Genomic DNA, 24,131 nt, shown 5'->3' with positions numbered 1-24,131 from the left:
GGCATGAATTAATGAAATGAAAATAATCTGGGACTGTATTGTGTCATCCGTGACATCTTCGTAGTTTGATTTAATGTGGTCCTTCTCATAATGTCAAATTAACAAAACCAAATTTCTATATTTAATTCAATTTAATTCAATTTTATTTATAGAATCAAATCAGAACAACAGTTATCTCAAGACACTTTACAGCCTTTTATAGTATAGAGTAGGTCTAGACCACACTCTATACTATAAAAGGCCCCAACAATTCCAGTAATTCCCCCAAGAGCAAGCATTTAGTGTGACAGTGGCGAGGAAAACTCCCTTGTAGGAAGAAACCTCAGACAGACCCAGGCTCTTGGTAGGCGGTGTTTGAAGGTGCCGGTTGGGGGTGTGATGAATAGTGGCAATAATAGTCACAATAAAGATAATGGAACAGTGACTTGAAATTGTAGTTGTAGTAGGGTGTAACAAGGCATAGCAGGGCGGGCAGCAGGACCACGGCGACAGCTGCAACCATGATTTTGGTGCCACCTTAATCCAAGGAAACATGCTGGGCAAAAAAAAACATGGTTCCACAGGAGAGGAGCCTGATAGCTGAAGGCTCTGGCTCCCATTCTACTTTTAGAGACTCTAGGAACCACAAGTAACTCTCTGGGAGCGCAGTGCTCTAGTGGGACAATAAGGTACTATGAGCTCTTCAAGATATGATGGTGCTTGACCATTTAGAGCTTTGTAGGTCAGAAGAAGGATTTTAAATTCAATCCTGGATTTTACAGGAAGCCAATGCAGAGAAGCTAATACTGGAGAAATATGATCTCTTTTTTTAGTTCTTGTCAGAACACGCGCTGCAGCATTCTGGATCAGCTGGAGAGTCTCAAGGGACTTATTTGGGCAACCTGATAGTAAGGAATTACAGTAGTTCAGCCTGGAAGTAACGAATGCATGGACTAGTTTTTCAGCATCATTTTGAGACAGGATGTGCCTAATTTTGGCAATGTTACAAAGATGGAAAAAGACTGTTTTAGAGGTTTGTTTTAAGTGGGCGTTGAAGGATATATCCTGATCAAAAATAACTCCTAGATTTCTGACAGTAGTGCTGGAGGCCAGGGCAATACCATCCAGAGTAACTATATCTTTGGATAATGAGGTTCGGAGGTGTTTAGGGCCCAGCACAATAACTTCAGTTTTGTTTGAGTTTAACATCAGAAAATTGTAGGTCATCCAGGATTTTATATCTTTAATGCATGCTTGAAGTCTAGCTAACTGACTGGTTTCATCCGGCTTGATTGATAAGTATAGTTGGGTGTCATCCGCATAACAGTGAAAGTTAATTGAGTGTTTCCTAATAATATTGCCTAGAAGAAGCATATATAAGGAGAATAGAATTGGTCTTTTTAATTTAATTGTATCTCTAATTGTTATAATTTTATCATTGAAGAAGCTCATGAAGTCGTCACTACTCAGAGCTAGAGGAATAGATGGCTCAATAGAGTTGTAACTATCTGTCAGCCTGGCTACAGTGCTGAAAAGAAACCTTGGGTTGTTCTTATTTTCTTCTATTAGTGATGAGTAATAGTCTGATCTGGCATTTCTGAGGGCCTTCCTATAGGTTTTCAGACTGTCTTGCCAATCTAAACGAGATTCTTCCAGTTTGGTGGAACGCCATTTACTTTCAAGTTTTTGCGAGGTTTGTTTTAATTTGCGAGTTTGGGAGTTATACCAAGGTGCTAGTTTCCTTTGCTTCGTCATCTTCTTTTTGAGGGGAGCAACAGAGTCTAAAGTAGTCTGTAGGCAGGCCGTAGCACGGTCTACAAAATTATCAATTTGGGAGGGACTAAAGTTAACATAAAGGTCCTCCGTTATATTAAAGCACGACATTGAGTTAAATGCTGTTGGAATAACTTCCTTAAATTTAGCTATAGCACTGTCAGATAGGCATCTAGTGTAGAAGCTTTTATCTAATTTCGTAGAGTCGGGTAGTAAGAATTCTAAAGTTATTAAAAAATGGTTTCTGTGGAAATACTATTACATTTTCAATTCCGATGCCATATGCCAGCACAAGGTCGAGGGTGTGGTTATAACAGTGAGTGGCCTTATGCACACTCTGACTGAAACCAATTGAATCTAGTAGTGAGTTGAAAGCAATACTAAGGCTATTGCTGTCAACGTCCACATGAATACTACTAATACCCCCCCCCTCTCCCAGAAATACTTTTTTTTCTATAGGAAATGGCAAACCACCACACATAGAGATACGCAAATAGAAGATATCGTTTGCACTCTTTGAAGGTCACTACTAAGAAATGTAACCTCAAATGTAGATTAGTTTTTTACTCCTCTCCATTTAAATCCACCTACGCTCGAGGGTGTGAAAATTGAAGTAGTCTTCACCTTTTTTTTCAGCCTTCACAGTTTTTGTGGTTAGGTATGTTAACACTTCAGAGCAGTTTCCTCTTGTATTTTCCTTCAACTGATAATTAACAACACATTCTAATGGCAGTACTTGTTGTGCACCTGTTTCTATAATTAGAAGCTGATACAGGGTTTCAATAAGTAAAAAAACAAAAACAACATGGTCCTCACAAAGGTGGATACTGGCTACTTCAGTGTGGATGTGTTGGGATGCTACAGTTATATCACCTGTACTAGTTAATTGTTTACCTTCCTTTACTTCCTTGCAGCCTGCTATTTCCCCAGTCTGTTATGTCTATTTACAAGGAGCACAGGCATTTGCACACACACACACACACACACACACAAACCCCATTCACATATGTACATACTTATGCACACATACATACATACTCACACTACATGTTATTCATGCGTGTGCAGTTGAAGTATATGCGCAAGTAAGATATCCATGTATGTAAACCTGAAGTAAATATGTGCAATTGAAGAATGCATCTATGCAAGTGTTTAGTACCAGTATATATATATATATATATATATATATATATATATATATATATATATATATATATATATATATATATATATGTATGTGCAAGTGTTTAGTACCAGTATATACTGTATGTCCAAGTGAAGTATTCAATTCTGGCCTAGACGGCTTCTCATAGCTTTATATCTCAAATTTGATTTGAGTGTTTCTTCTTTTTTTGCACTTTGTAGCAAACATTCAACTGATACATACTATATTGAACTGTTGTTTGCTTTTGAATCTGAACCACACTGACATTTAAAATGTGTCAAAAACAGGATGAAAAATAAATGTGTCTCAGGTACATGATTTGTGGTATGTGGTTATTACAGCCCACTGCAACCCGACCCACAAACACCCACAGCATCAAATGCAAAAAACTAACTTTCACTCTGCACAATAACAGCAACACTACATCTTTTTAAGACCCTTTAAACATTTTATATTTGTGGAAATACATTTCTAATAAAGTACACTAGCAAACTTGTCTTTTTTGCCATGTGCACACAACATTTAGTCTTTTTCCATTTCCGGGCAAAGGGGAAACAGCCAAGTTCTTGCAGACAACCCGGTCACCTGTTTATGCGGTTTAATAAAGGTCAGTGTTCTTTTTCTGAGAAACTAAATGGTCCATTATTCTAAAAGGGGCATGTCATGCTAACGGCACTTCCTTTTCTTAAAACAGCACTAATCAGACTGTAGATCATGTCCTTATCATCACAATAAGGTAGTCAAAAAGCTGAAGTCTATGCCTTGCCAGTTATATGCATTATGAGAAACAACTTCCTGATCTGCACATTTTCTTGACAAATTTATTAACAAGTCACTTTTTTTCTTTTGGTATGTCTGGATGTTTAAAAAAAAGGTGAGAAAGGGGAAGCTGAACTGCATACATCCTCTTAAAGCCACAGTATACAACTGTTTAGAAATTCAGGCCAGCTGCTTCTTGTAAGGGTCAAAAGGTTTCCAGTATCGATCACAAATTAGTTCTTTATAGTTTTTGAAACAGAAGGTTCATCTGTATAAGAGACAAAGTACGTTGTATGGTTCCGGAGACTAAAACTGATATGAAAAAGATAGAGACATTTCTCAATGGGTGCTTGAGAAGGCAACATGGCGTTGTGTGTCCAAACAAGATCATAACCCTGAAATTGTAAAAACAAAATCATCACTGAAATAAGACAAAGGCAACTGCGATGGCTGGGCCACGTGTTTCGAATGGAGGCAGATCGCATCCCAAAGGTTGACAGATAAACTGAGGCTCAACATGTTGTCAAGGATGGGAAACGATGGAGGGAGCACATAAGATCCCATAGATGGAAGACCTTAATCTGTTTACATTTGCTCTGTTACTTTGGCTGTCCATGTACAAATGATCTTTTGTGTGATCTTGTCATAAGGATGTTCTAGTTGGTTGGTTGTTTTGCCTGGCCTGCATGGCTCTCAGCACCTGTCTCCAGCTCCTGTTCACTTTGCCCAGGCCATGTACCCTCCTCTCCCTCCCCAGACCTGCCATCCTCGAACCATCCACCCTCACACACAACTGTTCCCACTTTCCTCATCAGTCCTGCAAATATATGCCTGCACATTTCCACCTGTTCCCTGTCAGATCATCTTACATACTCTTCACTAAGCAGTCCAGCCACTTTGCCTGCATGCACCTACCTGTATGACCAACTCCCTTAACTTTGAAGCCCTGACTTTTTCCCTGCTCCCAGCTTGGTTCAGTCTACCTTCCTTTGTTTGCCTGCTTGGTGTGTTGTGTTGCTTGTGTCCTGCAAACGGCAGCAGCAGATGGCCGCTCCCACCAAGAGTCTGGGTCTGTCTGAGGTTTCTGCCTGTTTAAAGGAAGCCTTTCCTCGCCACTGTCACACCAAATGCTTGTTCTTGGTGGGAATTGTTGGGTCTTTGTAAATCATAGAGTGTGGTCAAGACCTACTCTATCTGTAAAGTGTCCTGAGATAACTCCTGCTATGGTTTAACACTATGAATAAAATTTAATTGATTTGGTTTCAGTAAAGACACTCTTTTATCTCTACTTGCTTGGTCTTCGAGTCCTGCTTTTGGGTCCAAACCTGTGTTCATCAAATCGTTACAGATTTGTAAAAGTACACCAACCAGATCGACAACTGTAATCCACTATTACTCTTCAGTGTGCGTGGCTTATGGAAGCAGTTTTTTACTCTGACTGATCTATAAAACCTGAATTATGTGTAATGCAATCGCAGTACTGTAAAAGTAAAGAAACCAGACTGCTTAAAATGTGGATGTGGGAGTATTATCATGCTTATAGCCATAGCTATAATCATATAACAACATGGCTGTATTCAAATAATAATCCATTTGTCAGTTTGTCAGTTTACCTGAAAGTAAGGTCAGATAAGAAATGTGGGCATTTCTGCCTTTAAAGGTCCAGTGTGTAACATGTTTAGTTGTTCATTATTAAAATCTGTGTTGACAAACTTGTCCTTTTTCATGAATATTTACCACCACCATCAATTCCAAGTATTCCTTTTGGCTTGAAATTTTACATTTGCATTCGCATGAACTGGGGTAGACGCTTCATATTCATACGCCATCTTGAAATACGTTAGCCGGTAAGGGACATACAGGACAAACTGCTCCGCCTTTCGCGTTTTCCCTGTCACATGATAAACTCACAGGTGCTGCTAATGCTGCTAATGGGTATCGTAGCTTCCCGGCCCCGGCAAGTTTGAAGAAGGAAACATGGAGAACCACACGTACGTACTTTGAACTGCGCACGAGAGAGTTGATTGCGATATATGATCTCAACGCTAGATAGGAGAAATTCCTACACATTGGACCTTTAATGGAAAGGACAGCTATGAAAGGAGGTAGAGAGAGGGGGAAGACATGCAGGAAATTGTCACAGGTCGGACTCGAACCCTGCGTCGAGGAATAAACCTCAGATTAATTTTAGTTATTTTTTGATAAGAAAGTATCAATCAGAAGTACTACTGCTATGGATAACCACATTTTAACATTCACTGATAACAACAGTGGTTAAACGTTTCCACTTTTCCAGTGTTTTTACAGCTTTGTCCATATTAGGGACTAATGGCTAATGGCTTTGGTTCTCTATCCTGATTGGAACTGTGACGAGATATGTTCAGTGGAACCAGCGGACTTGTCGTGTCATCATGACACACAATGACACGATTCAAAGTCATGATTTACTGTCCAGCAACTTCCCCAACTAAAGGTCTGTACTTATCCAGCTCATGATCAGTGACTGATAGTGGGAACAACCTCACTGGTCAAGCAGCACTTTGAATCAAGACAACAAATAGAGAACTCTTTCAAGTCTCACTTTATCAGCTACTATCTGCCTCTTTCTAACCTCTCTGAGTTCTGTTTTTATGTGTCTTCTTCTAACGTTTGGATTTCCCCTAACCGGCTACAATAGCTGACGCTCTATTCTCTCACTTTCCTCTCAAAAGCACGGAAATAACCACAAACTACACGCACAAAAAACACACACACACACACACACACACAAACCACTTCCTAACCCCCTTCTATTCCCTGAAAGCTACTGTTGTTTCTAATAAGAAAAAAAAACAAATCAGTTACTATCAAGCAAGTATGCTCTTCCTTTATTGATCTCTTACATACATTTTTTTATGTTACTTATGCAAAAACTACTAAGGTCCACTGGTGCCAGAATAGGGGGGACAACGAGACTTTTTGTCTACCCACTTTCAGGTGTTATGGTAATAAAGTGGTAACATCTAAACCACAGGTATTACAGTCACGCCTCTCTCGGCCTGGCTCTCTCGGCCAGGCTCGCTCGGCGCCCACCTGTGGTGCACTTGGGCACGGGGTGGGATCAGTAAGAACACACTGGGTGCATTAAAGACAATCATGGCTTATTACATTTACTACTTTCACCCCCTTTAATCAGAGAGCTCTGACAGTTTAAGGAAACTTATTGTTATCTGGGATGAAAATTGTTTTTTAAACTTTGGTTTTGAGCCCGAACAATCTCTCTCTATCAAAATGACAAGTTTGATTTGTACATATTAAGCATAGTGCCAGAGGCTTAAAATTATCGTAGTGTATTTTGAGGGAAATTATCGTACGCAAGTCGTAACAATGCAAAAAAATAGGCATGAATGTGTAATTTAACAAAACATGTATTGAAGCAATTTTTGACACACCTACACATCTGGAAGCCTGTTTATATTCTGCATGAAACAGTTAAGGCCATAAGCTAAGCTAATCAAATACACAACTGGTGCATTCAAAAGAACTCGACTTGACTTGAACACAGCATACCTGAGTGAGAAAGTTCAAGCTTCACCTTGAAGTTAAGACAGCCGTGCTTGCGCTATAGCGCAGACTAAAACCAACCACTACATTTTAAAATGGTCAAATTATCCTACATTATGGCACTTTTGGCATTATTGAGTGGGCAAAATTATCGCACAAATACGATATTTATCGCACACAAGATGATCTGCTGTGCGTAATTGTGCGCATTGCTAAGGTCACATTTCTTTAACAGCTGTCATATTGGCAGGCAGAAGATAAGGTATTAGCCTAATACTGACTGCTAAGGTGGCTTGTTTCACGCAATATACAAACATTTTAATTCATTTAAATCCTTTTTTGTGAAAAGACATTGGAATTTGTTTTAAGAACATGTAGAACAAAGATTCAGGATATGTAGGCTCTTTATGAAGTTTGTGTAACTACTTGAATCAGTCGGTGTTTATTGTACACAAGATGGTAATTAATTACTGATCCTCATACAAGTACAACTAGCCTAAAAAAGCATGTTTAATAGTGACTTAAGTTATGCTGTGTTCAAATAAAGCCTGCAGGATCCAATGTCCGATGGAGTCGCATCAGAAACACAGGGACCCTCATTGTGTGGATGAACTCAAACTCATATCGGACAGTCTTCCCAAGAAGAACAGCATCAGATAACACACCACCAACACAGCCACCTGTGTTGTTAACACTGGTCTGTTTTTGGTTTGAATACTCGCTTAGCTATCGACAGTTGAGTTAGCTGAGGTTTCATGTAGATGTACTATTTAGTATTTTTTGGCAGGTAGTCTATATCCACGACGTTCCACTTCCATGTCACTCTTTTTGGTCGGATGTCCGTAACCTTCCGCTTTCTTTGTTTTTGTAATTTTAAACTCCGGTGGATTTATGAGGACTATGGTTAACTGCTCCTCAGATCTCTGCAGGGTAAATCCAGACAGCTAGCTAGACTATCTGTCCAATCTGAGTTTTCTGTTGCACGACTAAAACAACCTTTGAACAAATTAACATATCTTGCGACAGCATCATGTAGCACGTAGGAGTTGAAAGCTGAAGCAGCAGCTGCAACGTGACAAATCAGCATAAGACCGTGGGCTTGCATTATATATTCAACATTTAGGCCTACTGGATAGATTGCTACAGCATTTGGGACAGACCTTCCTGGTTCAGAACATCTATCCTGATAAATGTGATGGTCCTGGTTATTTCTCTTGTGCCACCACCATGTTAAACTACTGATATGAACTTCTAAAAACCCCACTGAGAGTTATCTTGGTCCCTTTCTTCCTCCCCCTCTCTCTCTCTCTCTCTCTCTCTCTATCTCTCTCTCTCTCCACACTCCCCCACATTGTTTCCTTCTCTCTCTCACTCCTTCCACCTTCTCTCACCTTCCCACATATTAAACCCCACACACCTGCCTTTCTCTCTCTTATTAAATATATTTGTTTATAAAAACTTAGAGTATATGTATGGCAGGGTGTCATCGCTTACCTGTGAGCATTATAAATCTCTTATTTTAATAATGATACCATGTGAAGAATTTCATGCCAAATTACTTTCATTTGTTAGTATTTTCTACACATAAAGTTGGATGGTTGGAAATTGTAACTAGGATGGAACTCTTACTTTGAAAGAGTTCACCGGCATGACTATATGTCTCACTAGCACTAAATTATCTTTTTTTTAAGATTTGGCTAAAAAAGTTTGTTACCACAGTGACATAACTTGCAACCCAATTTTCCAATCCAAACACCAAACATTTGCTGTCATTGTCATATTTCATTGGCAGACCGTGAGAGGAAAGCTTAACAAACAGCGAGGAAGAGGACCTTGAGTTCAAAATATTGTGTTAAACTTTGTGTAGAAACACTTCTTTTTTTTTAAATGTTACCAAAAAGTGCCAAATGCCAACGTTATGATCATCAAACACATTAAAACCGCCTCATGAACAAACAAAACTTGCTTATCATCCTCACCATCATCATTGCCCTCCTGCTATAGCATCAGTTCCCGTCAGCGACTCATTCATTCATTATACTGAAAAAAAAACTTGATCTACATCAACAAATGGCTCTTAACCAAAGATAATTTACACAAGAACCTACCTCTCCAGTGTCTTTCTGTCACAAGTTCTTCCCCTGTTGTTTTACATCACGAATATTCAAGATAATCAATCACTCGTTTTCAGGTCATTCAAACTTAACTGAAGACTTCAAAAGCTAGACTATCTCCTGTCAGCTTGTGAAGTGATGTAAAAAACACTGTGGTAATTGTGGTTCCCCTATGCTAGCATAGTGACATACACTCCTGTGTTTCAAGAGGAACTGTGAAAGAACAGGGTGGAAACCCCTTTTATGGTTGGCTCTTTTTTTCCATTCCCTTTTCACTGCTGTTCATGCTCACTTTGCGTTCATTGTTTTCATTGTGTTCATATTGTTGCTTCTTGTCATCATGTACTATCCTTCATCATCTGTGAGAAGTGAAGTAGTGTGTGCTTTCCCAGACTAGGGCCTAAAACAGTAAAACTTAAGCAATCATTAAAACACAAAAATACCCTGCACGTCTTAATACAAACTCACGGACCCTTCATTGTCTTCTTCTCTTCTTGTTCCCTTACCTTAAACTTAAAGCAACACTATGTAATGGCGCTTTTCCATTACATGGTACCTGCTCGACTCGCCTCGACTCTACTCGCCTTTTTTGGTTTTCCATTACGAAAAAAAGTACCTGGTACCTGCTAACAGGTACTTTTTTTAGTACCTCCTCAGTCGAGGTTTCAAGCGAGCTGAGGCGAGCCGAAAAGGTGACGTGAAAGCGACAGACGGGGGTGTCCTGAACGGTTTGTTCAGGACACCCCCGTGAACTATTTTTAAACAGTTTAGCCAGCTGTTTTTTTTGCTGCCTCCAGCTTAATTTGAAACAAAATGTGTCTTCTGGCAACACACACCTTCAACGTTCTGTGTGTGTGTCGCGTTAGGTCACAGTAGTTTACTGCGGCGCTGCTTGTTTACAGTTTTGCGGAGGCTCCGGCAGAGCTTTCGCCGTAGCCTAACTACACACACACACATGGCCGGCTCCACACACACACCAGCGCACAAGTATAAACATCAGGCCACTTTTACATAGCTACACAGGCTACGGCGAAAGCTCTGCGTGGAGCCTCCACAAAACTGTAAAACAAACTCAAGTGGCCTGATGTTTATACTTGTGCGCTGGTGTGTGCATCGATACGGCATAACGACCAGCCACGCTGAGGCGGTACTAAAATCTGCAATGGAAAACGGACGCACAGTGTGTCGAGTCGAGTCGAGGCGAGTAGAGTCGAGGCGAGTCGAGCAGGTACCATGTAATGGAAAAACGCCATAAGTTTTCCCTCTTTGGTCCCCCTACAGGTTGTCTCATTGGAACTACAAGCTGTATAGCATAGCTTAGTATAAAGACTGGAAACAGGGGGAAACAGCTAGCCTAGCTTTGTCCAAAGGTAACAAAATCTGCCTATCAGCACCTCAAAAAATCACCAATTGACATGCTATGTCTAGTTTGTTTAATCAGTACAATAAAACTAAGTGTAAAAACTACATGTTGTGGGACTATTTCCTGGCCAGAGGAGTACACATGGTTGGTTGCTGTGATTATTCTTTCTCTCCAACTGGCTCTGAAGTTATCCCTTACTATCATAAGTCAACTCTGTAAGAGAACATTCCTCTTTCTGTGCAAAACTCAAAGTTCAGCTGAAGTTAATATGGAGCAGTCTGAGTCAGCCAAGTGGGTATCTTCCTAACTTAAGGTGTTAGGGGATATTTCCTGGTAGTCATATTTAGGGATGGGCTGGAATGAGATATCTTGAGTTACAAGCAGAGCAAATCATGCATTTGCATAAAGAAATAGTTATGTTGGACTTTACAAGGATGAGGAACTCCAACAGATGGATGCAGACTACCAGGAAGCATTCCTCTGCCACAGAGGGATGCAAGACTTTGGCAGAATCCAACTTGATTAATTTAAGTCAGACTGCTGAAGCCTCATATTGAGTTCAGCTGAACGTTAAAATCCTTTTTTTTTTCTTTTTTTTTTCAAAGATGGGGGGCGGGTTGGACGGATCACAGTAATGTGGATGTTTTTTATTATTAGTGTTTTTGTTGTTATTAATAATTGCTCAGACTTGCAGAAGAAAATATTTGACACATGGCACTGACAATTCAACCAAATACAAAGTATTTATTCCATTTCCGCATGGTGACTAATGATGTGGGGGGGTCTGGGGGTCCTCCCCCTGAAGATTTTGAACATTAAACACTTCATTTCCTGCATTCTGGTGAATTTGTATGCACCTATTTCTACCTTTTTCTGAATCAGTTTATGCTGGAAATATCTTTATGTAAAGGGAAACATAGATTATAATCCAAATATAAAAACATAATGGAAAATATTGCAATAAGGCTCTCAGGCATTCTGTATTGCTTTCATCTATTTATTCATATCATAGCATAATTTACTCTTCCCTTCTCTTTTGCATCTTTTGTTGAGGAAGTAACCTCCTTAAATGTGCATATGACAATTATTCACCTCAATGATACATTAATTATACATACATTCATTCATTTTAATTTATTAATAAACCGCTGGACTGTAATATTGTTAAGTTTGAGCAAGATTTCTGCTCATGTACAAAACTTTGTGCACACTCAAAATATATCTGTGTTCTCTGAGATTTGGAGGAGTCTTATTTTGACAAAAATAAAGTTATAATAGTCACTATATTTCAGAAAATAATCTACCTGCACCATAGTCTGCTGTGCATTACATGATTGCTCTGCTGATACGGTAGATCTCAGACCTTCTGACAGACACAGAGCCCCGTTTGAGACTCTGGTCTCTGAGTGAGACAACATTTAGGGAAGTGGCTGTACGCTGCTCTATGCTTTTGTTTCATTGGTTGTTGCGTTAAATCTTACCCAGATACAATAGTGCTATTTTCTGATTGGCTATTGTGTAGCCCCTTTCTTTTTTTTGATTGGCTGATAAGTGGCAGGCTCAACTAAGAACTCCAGGGGAGACGCGCTTGATTCCTGCCGGTTCCATAGTGAGAGTGGCGTGCCAGAGAAATTTTGGGCGCTGCGGCATATTAAAATATGAGAAATACAATGTGTGGCGGGAGTGCGTGACAAAAGACCGAAATGAGTGACTGTCACGCTCAATGTGTGACACTTGAGAGCCCTGCTACTATGAAAAGTTAAAGGGATTGTTACTGTAACAGAAGATACTGATTGCAGAATCTCTGCTTTGTTTGTTTCACTTTGGCTCCCCCCAGCGGTAGCATCAAAAAGATGCTGAGCACATTTGCATGGACATGCCCTGTGGCAGACAGCAACACTGCTAAGTTGCTGTTATGCAGACTGACCATCATAAGCTGTCACACAAATAACAATTGGTTTTCCAGATTTGATTTTTGCGACACATCTAAGAGTGAAACATTAGGTTCCTGCCCCGTATCACATCACACATGCACTTTGTGCCTTAGAACATTGAACTTCAGACTCTTCACAACGGTACATGCAACCCTGTCTCCTAAAATAATGACGTTCCCACCCAATGAAACTGCATACTCAATTACGTTTCGAGGGAAAACCAATTTACCAGCGCACGTTGTGAAACAGTCGCTGTTTTTAACAAGTGGTTAACGCTATAGATTGAAACAAAATCGGTTAGGTTTAGAAAAAAGGATGATGGCTTTGGTTTAAATAAGTACGTTTGGTTGTCGTCAGATGTTTTGCTGCCCCATGCAAACTGTTTAATGTTACCATCCTGAACAAGATATTTGTCATTAGCAAGGTCTTTTTGTATCAGTTGAAATCCAGAACATAATTTTGTTGTTAGAAAATAAAAAAAGGCCTTCATATATTGTTCACTAAACAATTCTAAATATTACACGTTAGGCTACTAATTGTCTAAGGAAAATAATGTCAATCCTGAAAGACAATGGCAAACTTCAATGGTATAAAAAAATGACGTGTGGTTTTATATTTTTAAAGTTTGATTTGAGAACAGCGTTGGCAGTGTATTTCTCCCGTAGCTCGGTGGAGGACCTCATGTTCATAGCGAGATAACAGACATCATTTCTTTATCAGATCAACACACTCACCAGTTAGGGCCAGGACGAGACGGCTACTCCCTCAGGCTGGAACAGCAGAGATGAAGAAGTAGAAGAATTATTTGACTTATTTTTGTGCAATTTGTACAAGATCCGTAAACGAGAATACACTCACAAATTAGAGTAGGCTGACTTAGTGTCTGACTTAGTGTCCGCTTGAAAACTAAAAAAAAAGGGAAGTTGGGAAATTTTAAGGCTTCATTTCCCTTTTTAATTTTAAGATGACCCTAACCCTAACCCTTGCAATCCAAGAATATCTTTGTACTATTATATATATACTATACGTGTGTGTGTGTGTGTGTGTGTGTGTGTATGCGCGCGCGCGTGTGTGTGTGTGTGTGTGTATATACGTGTGTGTGTGTGTGTGTGTGTGTGTGTGTGTGTGTGTGTGCGTGCGTGCGTGCGTGCGTGTGTGTGTGTGTGTGTGTGTGTGTGCGTGTGTGTGTGTGTGTGTGTGTGTGTGTGTGTGTGTGCTTGTTTTACTATATTCGTGGGGTCCAAAATGCTGGACACCATAAGGTTAAAGGGCTGTTTGAGGGTTAAGACTTGGTTTTAGGATTAGGGTTAGAATTAGGTTATGGTTAGGTTGAGGGTAAGGGTTAAGGTTAGGCATTTAGTTGTGATGGTTAAGGTTAGGGTAAGGGGCTAGGGAATGCATTATGTCAATGACGGGTCCCCACAAAGATAGTGAAACAAAATCTGTGTGTGTACGTGTACGTAGTGTGTGTGTGTGTGTGTGTGTGTGTGTGTGTGTGTGTGTGTGTGTGTGTGTACGTGTGTCTAATCAGCAATCTGCTCAAAGGTCTGAAGTCCAAAGGTCAAATTTTTCCCGCACTTTTCTACCAAAACACTTGCCAAACACTAAGACTGCCAAACTAGACTCTGCGCTCAGGTCAGTTTTGTGTACCTTCTAACTTAAAGCCCCTCAAAATGTATACTTACATATATTTCATGAAGAGTAAAAGTACATGAGATTGTTCATCTATAATTTATTCCAACATAAGCATTAACAGCTGTAAACAAATCTTTTCCGGTTTCAAAACGGATTATAAAGTCAAGTTTAGTGTTCACATATTGCCGGCTCTTTAGTCAAGTCATCTAAGGTGTTTGGAACGAAAGAAATGTCCCTTAGTGATGTATGCTTGGATTACCCATTGTTTTGTTTTTTTTATGTCAAAGGAATAGTTTGAGTTAGATTTTGCTGAGAATTAAATGAGAATATGAGCTTAGCATAGCATAAAGACTGGGGGCAGAAGAAAACAGCTAGCATGGCTCTGGCTCTTTTTCCATTTCTTTTTGTGCACGGATTAAACAAACAAGATATAACGTGTTAAATTAGTCTAATACAATAGTGCTGGATGGCAGATTTTCTAGAACTGTGAACAGAGTCAGGCTAGCTACGTATATCTTCATATTTAGCATACAGACATTAGAGTGGTATCAATCTTCTCATCTAATTCTTGCTAAATAAAGCAGCATAAGCAGAAAGTATTTCCCAAAATGTCAAACTATTCCTTTAAACCTTAGCACTCAAAAACAATCAAAGAACATCACCATTCTTTTCTTGTCCTCCAGCACCAGTCTGATCCAGTCTTAACCCACCAACCACACCTCCTGCTATCCTGAACCAATCACAAATGTTTCCCTCGTCCTTCAGATATGACGTGCTCGGGCACGGCGCGGGTGTACCACTCCGACCACCCGCCGTCGTACACCGACACCCCCGGGTGCCCGCACTCGTGAGCCGCCAGCGCCACGATACACGCAGTCACGGTCGAGCCACACAAGACACAAATTGGGCGGCTGAGGTCCACGCCAGCCTGGGCGAACAGAACCTGGAGATGCTCCTTGGGCAGGAAGTGACCCGATGGGGACAGGAAGGAGTGGAAGGGCATGTTGATGGAGCCCGGGATATGGCCTGGCTCTGTGTCTGTCGATCAGAAAGAGAGAATAGAAAGAGAGTGAGATATATTATTTTATAATGTAGGCCACTTAACGTGTGCTAACTTTTAATAGGCAATTTACAGGAGATGGAAAGATTAACAGGAACACCTAGTACAAAAAAAAGCCCTGCACCACAAAGGATGTTAATTGAAGAAACTCATCAGGATTAGTTATAAACTTTTAGAGTTGGTGATTTAATTTAATGGGTTTTTTTTTTTTTTTTTGCCACCCCACTTCAAAAATCCTGGAATCGCCCCTGAACAGCTGACTGCGGTGGCTGACCTCGCTGATGAGAGCGCTGGGAGTGATTTGTGATTTCCACTAACAGGGGATAAAGATTTTCAACAGAGGGGAATCCTTTGCCTGATTTGACACAAAGGGAAAACATTTTCATTGGCAACATTTCAGTTTGCCTGAGGTCAAGGTTCAGTGCTGAGACTGCTTTTACAAAAGGAGTTTCACGTGTGGATGGGCACAGCACATGTGTGTGTGTGTGTGTGTGGGAGGGTGTGGGGGGGGGTGTATGGAATAAGATAAGGCACGTACTATGGGTGTCTTATCACTGTAGACTTTCTGTAAAGATCAACATATCTAAGGGTCAATATCTACATTCTAGGCCATTCAGTCTACCTTCTACTGTCCTGCAGTGTGTGTGTGTGTGTGTGTGTGTGTGTGTGTGTGTGCGTGTGTGCGTGCGTGCGTGCGTGCGTGCATGCGTGCGTGCGTGCGTGCGTGTGTGTGTGTGTGTGTGTGTGTGCAAGTGGGTCAGTAGATAAAATGCATGTCTTTATCATTCACTAAGCTCTGTGCTGACTAATTTGTGTTTGGTTAAAGTGCCAGCCATTCAGCACTCACAGTAGTTTGTGTGTAAGTCAGCACATTATTCAAATGTTGTATTTAAAAGTATATAAACTGATTGAAAATAACAAATAAATGTAAAAAATAGACATAGCCTATATGTTCTGAAAAGTTAGCAATGTTATTTCAATTTGTAGCTCCATGTGTGTTACTCAGGTACTCAGGATATGAAGGAATATTTGCTTTAAAGTGTAATCAAACAAAATGAGTTACGTTTTTGTTTTACACGTTAAGATTTTTGCCTCATGTAATTGCAACATTGGGACATAGTTCATTGACTTGAATATAGATTTTGCATAATGAATGAGTATATCTGCTTCTACGGATCTGATCAATGAGTGAACAGCATTGATCAGCCTCAGTGAGGCTCAAACACATGTAACTTGATTTGTGCGATCAATAAGGCTATGGATTAATTATTGGTGGGGCAGTTACTAAAGAGGTTTTTAGTTAAACGCAGGCAAGCCAACCAAACAAGCCTCAAACCAGAATCCAGTGTTGCGGTTTGATGGGAGAAATAAACCTAGTTTGATTTCATGCTGTATGCCTATATCACACAATATCTCACTGTCTTCTTTAAACCTTTAAAGAACTATGTTTTAACCATGGGACTAAGGATCACACATTTGTTTTTATAGCCTACGTCATCTCCTATAAATGATAAAGCAACTAACAAAGTGGAATAAGCAGTTAAATAAAAATGTATGAAAATGAATGAAAATCTTTCAGTGCTGTCTGCTACATTGTCTTCACTAAAAACACTCTGATCTCATGAGCACCCAAAACTGCAACTCAGTTATGGGTTAGCCTATGAAAGGAAGATGAATTACTAGACGGCACAGCCTATGTTGTTAGACAATGTAAAAGATATCTTAAGGTAATAAACGCGTCCTGTGAATGGGATCCATGATTTAGAAGAGCTGCACCCTAACATAACACTGTCATAACTGCAGACAACTCACTGTCTCTGGGTTCCGGGTCCAGTCCTCTGAACCTGCCTGCAGGTCTGGCGTCCACCACCTGGAACCTTTTGGTGTCCAGGTTATTTAGGATATCCTCATAGCTCTTGATCCAGGAGCGGTTCAGGGAGGCTTTAAACTCGGACGGTGTTGGTCTGACGCACTGGTCACTCACTGCTCGACCCTCCAGCTCCCAGTTCCCGAGCCCCCCGTTGAGCAACGAGACCGCGCTGTGCCCGAACACCCGAAACATCCACCACACCCGGGGCGCCGAGAACGCGCCGAACTTGCTGGCGTCGTACACCACGACGTGCGTGTCGCGCTCTATTCCCAAATTCCCGACATAATCGGCAAAAATCTCCTCCGACGGGAGCATGTGGTCCAGAGGAGAGGTTTTATCACAACACTCATCTATGTCAAAGAAAGCTGCGCCCGGGATGTGCCTCTTCTTGAACTCGCTCCTGGCGTTGCGTCGCAGTTTGGGCAAAAACCAAGAAGTGTCCAAGATGCGCATTTTCCCCCGGACCTTCACAGCCTCCGCGAGCCATTTAGAGGTGACCAGAGCTCTCGCTTGAAGCGCCATGGTTAGCTCTGGAGAGATAAACTAGGCTGCCAAAGTTTACTATAGGCTACTGATCGACCTGATTGTGCGCGAGAGAGAGAGAGAGAGAGAGAGAGAGAGAGAGAGAGAGAGAGAGAGAGAGAGAGAGAGAGAGAGAGAGAGAAAGAGAGAGAGAGAGAGAGCACCGTGCAACAGCTGAAAGTGATTGGAACCGGTGACGCTGCGTTACACTATGTGACAGCTTTGTAATCAGCAACTATACGGGCTATTCTGTAAACTGTGTAACTCGTGCATACATTTACAAATAAGCCTACAAGTCACTGCACAGTCACATCACATTTAGTTGTACCCCTACTGCAATTTGAAGTAGGTAGCCTATTAGTCCAAAGTATTATTCCAAAGTGACAGACACTCGCTTACAGCTCTCTGCATTCATTCATTTCTGACCCGATGCTGCAACGTACACACTGGATTAACCTTTGTTGTGACGCTGCAGGTCTTCTTTTAGTGATTACTCTCAGATGAGTTTGGATATTTATTTATCTAGGCCTATTTGTTTATTTAAATTCTTAAAGGCAGCTATAAGGGTGGAGACAGCCAAATTGGGTTTGTTACGGAAAGTAAGTATAGGCATAACATAGTTACAGCCAAAATAAAAGTAGGCTATTTGATTTTTTTTCCCAAGATGTAATTATTTAGGCTTTGCTGTCCACTCCTCTTGCAGTTGGTTATACTCTACCCGCTCCATAAAATATTTACAATCATGCACAATTAGGATTGACTCTTAAACACATTTGTGAACAACTTTCTTCTTCTCATGACATTTTACTGCACATAAATCAGTTGTTTTGCCATAGAAGGCTATGCTACAGCTGCTGATAATGTGCTCCTCTTAAGTCTGCAATCCATTGTTTCATACTTTTCTTTTTCTCTGAACATATTCTAGTGTGGAATGTTGGTGCTTTTCTTTGTTAAGGGACACTGATGCTCCCTCTTTTTGTTCAAATTGTTAGACTAATCAAATGAAATGTATTATTATTATTATTAGTAGTAGTTGTAGTAGTAGTAGTAGTTAATTAATTAGTTAGTTAATTATTATAAGTAGTAGTAGACGGCCTAGTAGTAGTGGCAGTAGCCTATAAACATAATAGGGAAGGCATAGGAGTAAGAAGTTCCCAAGGGGGAACTTTACACATCTTGGACTGTTTTCCACCCGGTTGCTTTCAAGTGGTGCACAGGAGTAGCTTACCGGATGTTGATAGATTCACACGCGTTGCTGTTCTTATATACTGTATGGTTGCTGTTCAGAATTAAAGGCGATTTCTTCTCGATGTAGCTTTTAACGTTAGTCATTTGAACTAAACCTGATATTAAATCGGGATGTCGGCGTCGTTGATCAGGAGAGGACTGGAGCTGCTGAACGATGATATTAAAGGTCAGTTTAGCCTTTAGGCTTTCTAGCTTTATTACAGTTGGCTAACAGTTAGCTAGCATTGGACATCAGCGCCCATCTGTCTGCCGAGACCAATTTTGGGGTCAGCCCTATGTTCCCACATTTCTAGGACATTTTCAAAATTAGGTCTTGTGTTCCTACATTTCCCTTCAATTCAATTTCAATTCAATTTTATTTATAGTATCAAATCATAACAAGAGTTATCTCACTTTACAGATAGAGTAGGTATAGACCACACTCTATAGTTTACAAAGACCCAACAATTCCAGTAATTCCCCCCAAGAGCATTTAGTGCGACAGTGGCGAGAAAAAACTCCCTTTTAGGCAGAAACCTCAGACAGACCCAGATTCTTGGTAGGCGGTGTCTGACGGTACCGGTTGGGGATATGATGAACAGTGGCAATAATAGTCACAATAAAGATAATGGAACAGTGACTAAAAATGGTAGTCATGGCATAGCAGGGCACTGCAGGGCGTTACAGGATGTAGCGTGACACAGCAGAGCATAGCTGGACGTAGCAGGACGCGGCAGGGTTCAGCAGGACACAGCAGAGCGTAGCAGGGTGTAGCAGGGAGTGCAGCAGGACCACGGCGACAGCTGCAACCAAGATCTTGGTGCCATCCTAATCCAAGGAAATATGCTGGGCGAAAAAAACACAAGGACTAAGTTAGTAACATTTCTGGGACAAGGATGCACACAAATGGAAACAAATGGAAAGAGAGAGGAGAGAGCAGCTCAAGCTTCTAGGGTTAGGGGTTAGGCGAACACTCATTTTGAAAACAATCTTAGAAATGTGGGAACATAGGCACGCTCCCCCAATGTTGGTAGTTTGGAGTGTTGTTTCATCTTTACAGTTTGGGTATAGATGTGGTTAACGTTTTCCCTCACTGCTGCTGTCTTAAAATAAAAAAATAAAAATGTGTACTTTTTTTCATTATAATTGATCATGTAATTCAAAAACAACCCACTACAAGTTAAAGAGTTCTAATAGGTATTATAATAGGTAGTTCTAATCTATTTTACTTGTACAAAACAAACAAATGTATACTTTTTTTAGCATTAAGAAACTGAGAAAAACTAATTAAATGTACCTTTTGTGAAGTAAACCCACCAAAATGTATGGTTAAATATTTTATTGTATTAAATAAAGTATACTGTACTATATCCAAATCATTCCAAAATGTGTTAAGGTTAGTAGTCTACACAGAGAAATGCATTGACTTTGGTTTTCTGCCTTTCTCCATGTCCTAGATGTCAAAAAAGTCCAAAAGAAGAAGCAGCAGACCCCCAGCTCTGCCAAGGTAATGGAGCTGGTGAGCACGAAGCGACAGGGAGTCACCAAGCAGGTCAAACGGCTGCAGGGTCGCCTGGGTCCCGGCAAGAGCAAAGCTACAGTCAAAGACAAGAGGATCAAGTCTGCAGTGGGTCAGTCCGCTCATAGTCTATATCAACGACGTTTCATTTCAGGGATTGTTCAGGTGTCGTCGTATATTCCCCGGACCTTCCACTTTCTTTGTGTTGTAATGTTAAACTCCGGTGGATTTATGAGGACAATTCCGGCGCAAAATGAACCTAGGGGTTAATAACACATGTGTACCGAGTTGACCGTTCTCTGGGATATGTTTTCATGCTAATCGAATGTGACCAGTTTTAGCGCAAACCGCTAATTAGCTTATAACGCTAGTCGTCAGGGCATGCAAAAGTAAAAAGAAATCGCTATTTCTACACCACTAACAAGGCTCAAAATAGCACCACACTTCCACGGTAGCATAATGAGGGTCCCTACATGTAAACCGAAGCATTGAGAACTTTGTAAGTCTACAGACAGTTTATTAAAGGCGGGCACCATCTTGGGAAACACTGTTTTCCCAAGATGGTGCCCGCCTGTATACCGAACGGTACTGTCTTTATAATCTATCTTTTTAATAAACTGTCTGTGCTAAAACTGGTCACATTTGATTAGCATGAAAACATATCCCAGAGAACAGTCGACTCGGTACACGTGTTATTAAGCCCTAGGTTCATTTTGCGCCGGAATTGTCCTTTAACTGCTCCTCAGATCTCTGCAGGGTAAATCCAGACAGCTAGCTAGACTATCTGTCCAATCTGAGTTTTCTGTTGCACAACGAAAACAACTTTTGAATGTAAACATGTTCCACCAAAACAAGTTCCTTCCCCAGGCTATTTTACAGCGGCGACAAGACGACAAATGCCAGAAAAAACAGAGCACGTTTTTCTCCCATCCCAGAATGCTGTGTGACTAGCCAGACCCTCCTCCGCAGCGCTGTGGAGGAAGGTCTGGCAAAGCGAGACTAGTCCGCTTATAGTCCTGCACAGCATCGGTGTTCACAGGGCAACGCATCCTAAAGTAGAATGTTCATGTGTTTTTTCACAAATGTGCAGCTGACAATAGAACATTTGATCTTAACAGCATTCATAGTTAATGTAATTGCAGTGTTAGAGGCCCTCTGGTGTTTTGTATTACAACATGTTATGCCTTCCTCTCTAAATGACCGCTTCCTCTTTGGTGTCGATTGTAGAGGAGTTCAGGAAGAAGCAGGGGAAGAGTCACATGAGCGATAACCTCAAGTACTTCATGGAAACTGGCTACAAAGCAACAGATTCGGACACTTCGAAGGTAAGAAAGATCTCTTAGCCTCTTTTAGTTAACAAAATAAATTCACAAAATTTCAAGAAAGGAAATACTCGTACACGTAAACAGAAAAAACACAACCGTACACCTTCAAGTTTGTCTCTTTCACTGAACCAAGACCAGACCGATTGCCTTGTTAACTCATCAGAAAACACACTTCATTCAATCAGGAATCAGAAACAGAATAAAAGTCACAAACACCGTCTCAGTTAGTCTTTCCACTCTTCCAACAATCACCAGCTCTGGTTTGGTCAAAATAAATCCTTAATTCACTGAGGAAGATGTGAAAACACGCCTGAGCAGCAGCTCGTTGTAATATTAGCAAAATAAAATGACAAAATAGAAAAGCCCAAAAACCTCTTGCTGGTCTTGGTTGTCTTTTTCCAGTTTAGCTTAGGCACACCTCTGTCCAAGTGAGGAGTAAAACTTGCATGCACGGTAACGCACAAATGGGCACTCGTGCGGTTTTTGTTGGATACTGTGATCATACCGTTGATATCAGAGGGCCGTTTGAGCCGAGGCACCACCAGTTGTAGCAGCTCAGATTCTGGAAGCTCCTGTCCGCCGTCCATATCCTCCACCGCTACAGCTGCAGCCTCCCTCGGCCTCTCTGGCTGAATACGGCTGAATATCAGTTCAGTACATTATTGTACACTGTAAAAAAAAAATAATAATAATAATAATCTTAACATCCTCTCGCTCGTATAGGGTTGGGCATCGTTTGGATTTTAACAGTTCTGATTCTGATTCTTCCTTTCAATTCCGGTTCTTATCGATTCTCGATTCCGATTCTTTTTTTCTTTTTTATTCACAATTTAACACAAAAACTAAACACTAAACATACAAGACATACTCCAAAAACACAACCACACGCAAAAAAAAAAATAAAATAAATAATAATCCTACGCTACCACAGTCTGTGGGTTAGCCATTATTCAATGTGAATTCATCATTTTATAGTCTTTATATAATTCAGTACTAAGGACCATGTGGATAAGAAATCTTGCAGTCTTGAATGCCGTTTACTTGTAATTTGTTCAATGGGCAACAAGTCTATTATCTGCTCCAGCCATTGATCCAATGTGGGTCCGATTCCGATTCTTTGAGGGGTGGAGTTGAAACGGGTCACATGCCTATTTTCACAAATAAGAGGAAAGTTTTATTTTGATTCAATGGTGGTTTGCAGTTTTACAGGGCTTTTTCAACGTAAAATAAAGCCACACTAGAGCGCTGCTTACTGTGCTCCAAGGCTGCAACACAACAACCAAAACTTATAAAAACATTAAATAAATAACTTGGGAAGCGATGATTGGATTTGAAACCAAATCCTCCAAACGATTCCAATAAAGAAACGATTCTACTGGAATCGTAATTTTTGAAACGATTCCAAGTAGGAATCGGTTCTCGATGCCCAATCCTACGCTCGTAGCTAGTTTGTAATACAAGAGAAGAGAACAGGGAAGTTGGTGAACGGCATTGCGCCCCCAGCTACCTCTGTAGCTGTTACACTATAGTTCTTACGTTCCCCAGTGAGGTCATTGGGGTACGGAAGTAGAGCAGATTTTGGAGCTGTGGCCGGCTGAGCCCCGGAGACACAGAGAACATTGGAAAGAACTGCAGGCTTTTTTAACACTTCATCCTTCATTCAGATAGATAGAGATACGTTTGAAAATCGCTGAATTGTCCCTTAACTTTCACTTTACATGTGCTTCTGTTTCGTCTACTGTCTACAAGTGAGTTTGTCATACAGTGTTGACTTGCTCTCCATCTCACTCAGATCCTGAATCACAATTTGGGGAGACAGTCTCGGAATCGGCCAGAGCAACCCGCCAAGAAGGCCAAGGAGTCGCAGTCTTTGTTCACAGAGGAGGAGTTCCAGCAGTTCCAGAAGGAATACTTTGGCAGGACTGTCGAGGAGAAGAAATAAAGCGCAGCGAAACACAAAGACACTTCAGCCACAGTGGAAACACCAGGGCTCAGTTTTGTTGATCAAAGTGGGTTTCTGGACCAGATAATGTTCTGGAAGTTCCATTTCACACGTCTTAACAATGGAGCAAGAGAACTTTGAGGAATCATGTTTTTGTAAGATGAATCTGTGCTGGTGTTATGACTGCAGACCCATACTGTCGCATACAGGGGACATGAGATCTATAGCGTTTGCCCTGCCAAGAGTTTGTCTAAAATGTGATTTTGAAAGTAGCCTACAGCGTCATCTCATTTGAGTCACTTCGTTTTCACATATTGAAAATGTAACCTTCATTATATTAATAGGAATTCCGACACAATAAAATGTTTTTCATTGAAATTGTTCAACTTCTTCTGCATAAT

General features: G+C 40.7%; 3 protein-coding genes across 7 annotated transcripts in view; 1 reads left to right on the top strand and 2 right to left on the bottom strand.

Annotated features, from left to right (window-relative positions):
* Positions 1–13,541, bottom strand: part of LOC116042721 — a 45,121-nt gene extending 31,580 nt beyond the window's left edge. For 3 of the 4 annotated variants that reach the window (XM_036000896.1, XM_036000893.1, XM_031289035.2), the window contains exon 1: positions 9,328–9,624. The gene's annotated coding sequence lies outside the window, so the exon portion shown is untranslated. Of the gene's footprint in view, positions 1–9,327; positions 9,625–13,364 lie in introns of those variants that run through there. The other variant, XM_036000895.1, reaches the window with a different exon arrangement.
* Positions 13,542–14,342: 801 nt separating this feature from the next.
* Positions 14,343–17,807, bottom strand: LOC116043006 (3-mercaptopyruvate sulfurtransferase). 2 transcript variants are annotated; one of them, XR_004897195.1, is made up of 3 exons: positions 17,138–17,807; positions 14,804–15,303; positions 14,343–14,773 (listed from the first exon to the last, which is right to left on the bottom strand). XR_004897195.1 is itself a non-coding variant. In XM_031289502.2 (2 exons), exons 1-2 carry the CDS (start codon positions 17,715–17,717, stop codon positions 15,005–15,007), a joined length of 879 nt encoding a protein of 292 aa, XP_031145362.1. In that variant the 5' UTR covers positions 17,718–17,807; the 3' UTR covers positions 14,343–15,004. The 2 variants fall into 2 exon arrangements, 1 of the variants encoding a protein (XP_031145362.1); XM_031289502.2 differs by having other exon boundaries at positions 14,343–15,303.
* Positions 17,808–18,878: 1,071 nt separating this feature from the next.
* Positions 18,879–24,108, top strand: rps19bp1 (ribosomal protein S19 binding protein 1). Its single transcript, XM_031289403.2, has 4 exons — positions 18,879–19,131; positions 20,402–20,575; positions 21,691–21,788; positions 23,581–24,108. The coding sequence occupies exons 1-4, from the start codon at positions 19,077–19,079 to the stop codon at positions 23,728–23,730; spliced, it is 477 nt and encodes a 158-aa protein (XP_031145263.1). The 5' UTR covers positions 18,879–19,076; the 3' UTR covers positions 23,731–24,108.
* The last annotated feature ends 23 nt before the right edge of the window (positions 24,109–24,131 follow it).

The sequence above is a fragment of the Sander lucioperca genome, chromosome 4 (assembly GCF_008315115.2).
Source record: "Sander lucioperca isolate FBNREF2018 chromosome 4, SLUC_FBN_1.2, whole genome shotgun sequence".
Classification (NCBI taxonomy): domain Eukaryota; kingdom Metazoa; phylum Chordata; class Actinopteri; order Perciformes; family Percidae; genus Sander; species Sander lucioperca.
This window is presented reverse-complemented; position numbering and strand designations above follow the sequence as displayed.

What these genes read in the sequence shown, in the direction of transcription:
- rps19bp1 (XM_031289403.2), top strand. Translation starts at nt 19,077, where the DNA reads ATGTCGGCGTCGTTGATCAGGAGAGGACTGGAGCTGCTGAACGATGAT. An exon ending in GAGGATCAAGTCTGCAGTGG is followed by an intron (nt 20,576 to 21,690) that starts GTCAGTCCGCTC and finishes TGTCGATTGTAG; the next exon opens with AGGAGTTCAGGAAGAAGCAG. An exon ending in CAGATTCGGACACTTCGAAG is followed by an intron (nt 21,789 to 23,580) that starts GTAAGAAAGATC and finishes CATCTCACTCAG; the next exon opens with ATCCTGAATCACAATTTGGG.
- LOC116043006 (XM_031289502.2), bottom strand. Translation starts at nt 17,717, where the DNA reads ATGGCGCTTCAAGCGAGAGCTCTGGTCACCTCTAAATGGCTCGCGGAG. An exon ending in GGACCCGGAACCCAGAGACA is followed by an intron (nt 15,304 to 17,137) that starts GTGAGTTGTCTG and finishes TCTGATCGACAG; the next exon opens with ACACAGAGCCAGGCCATATC.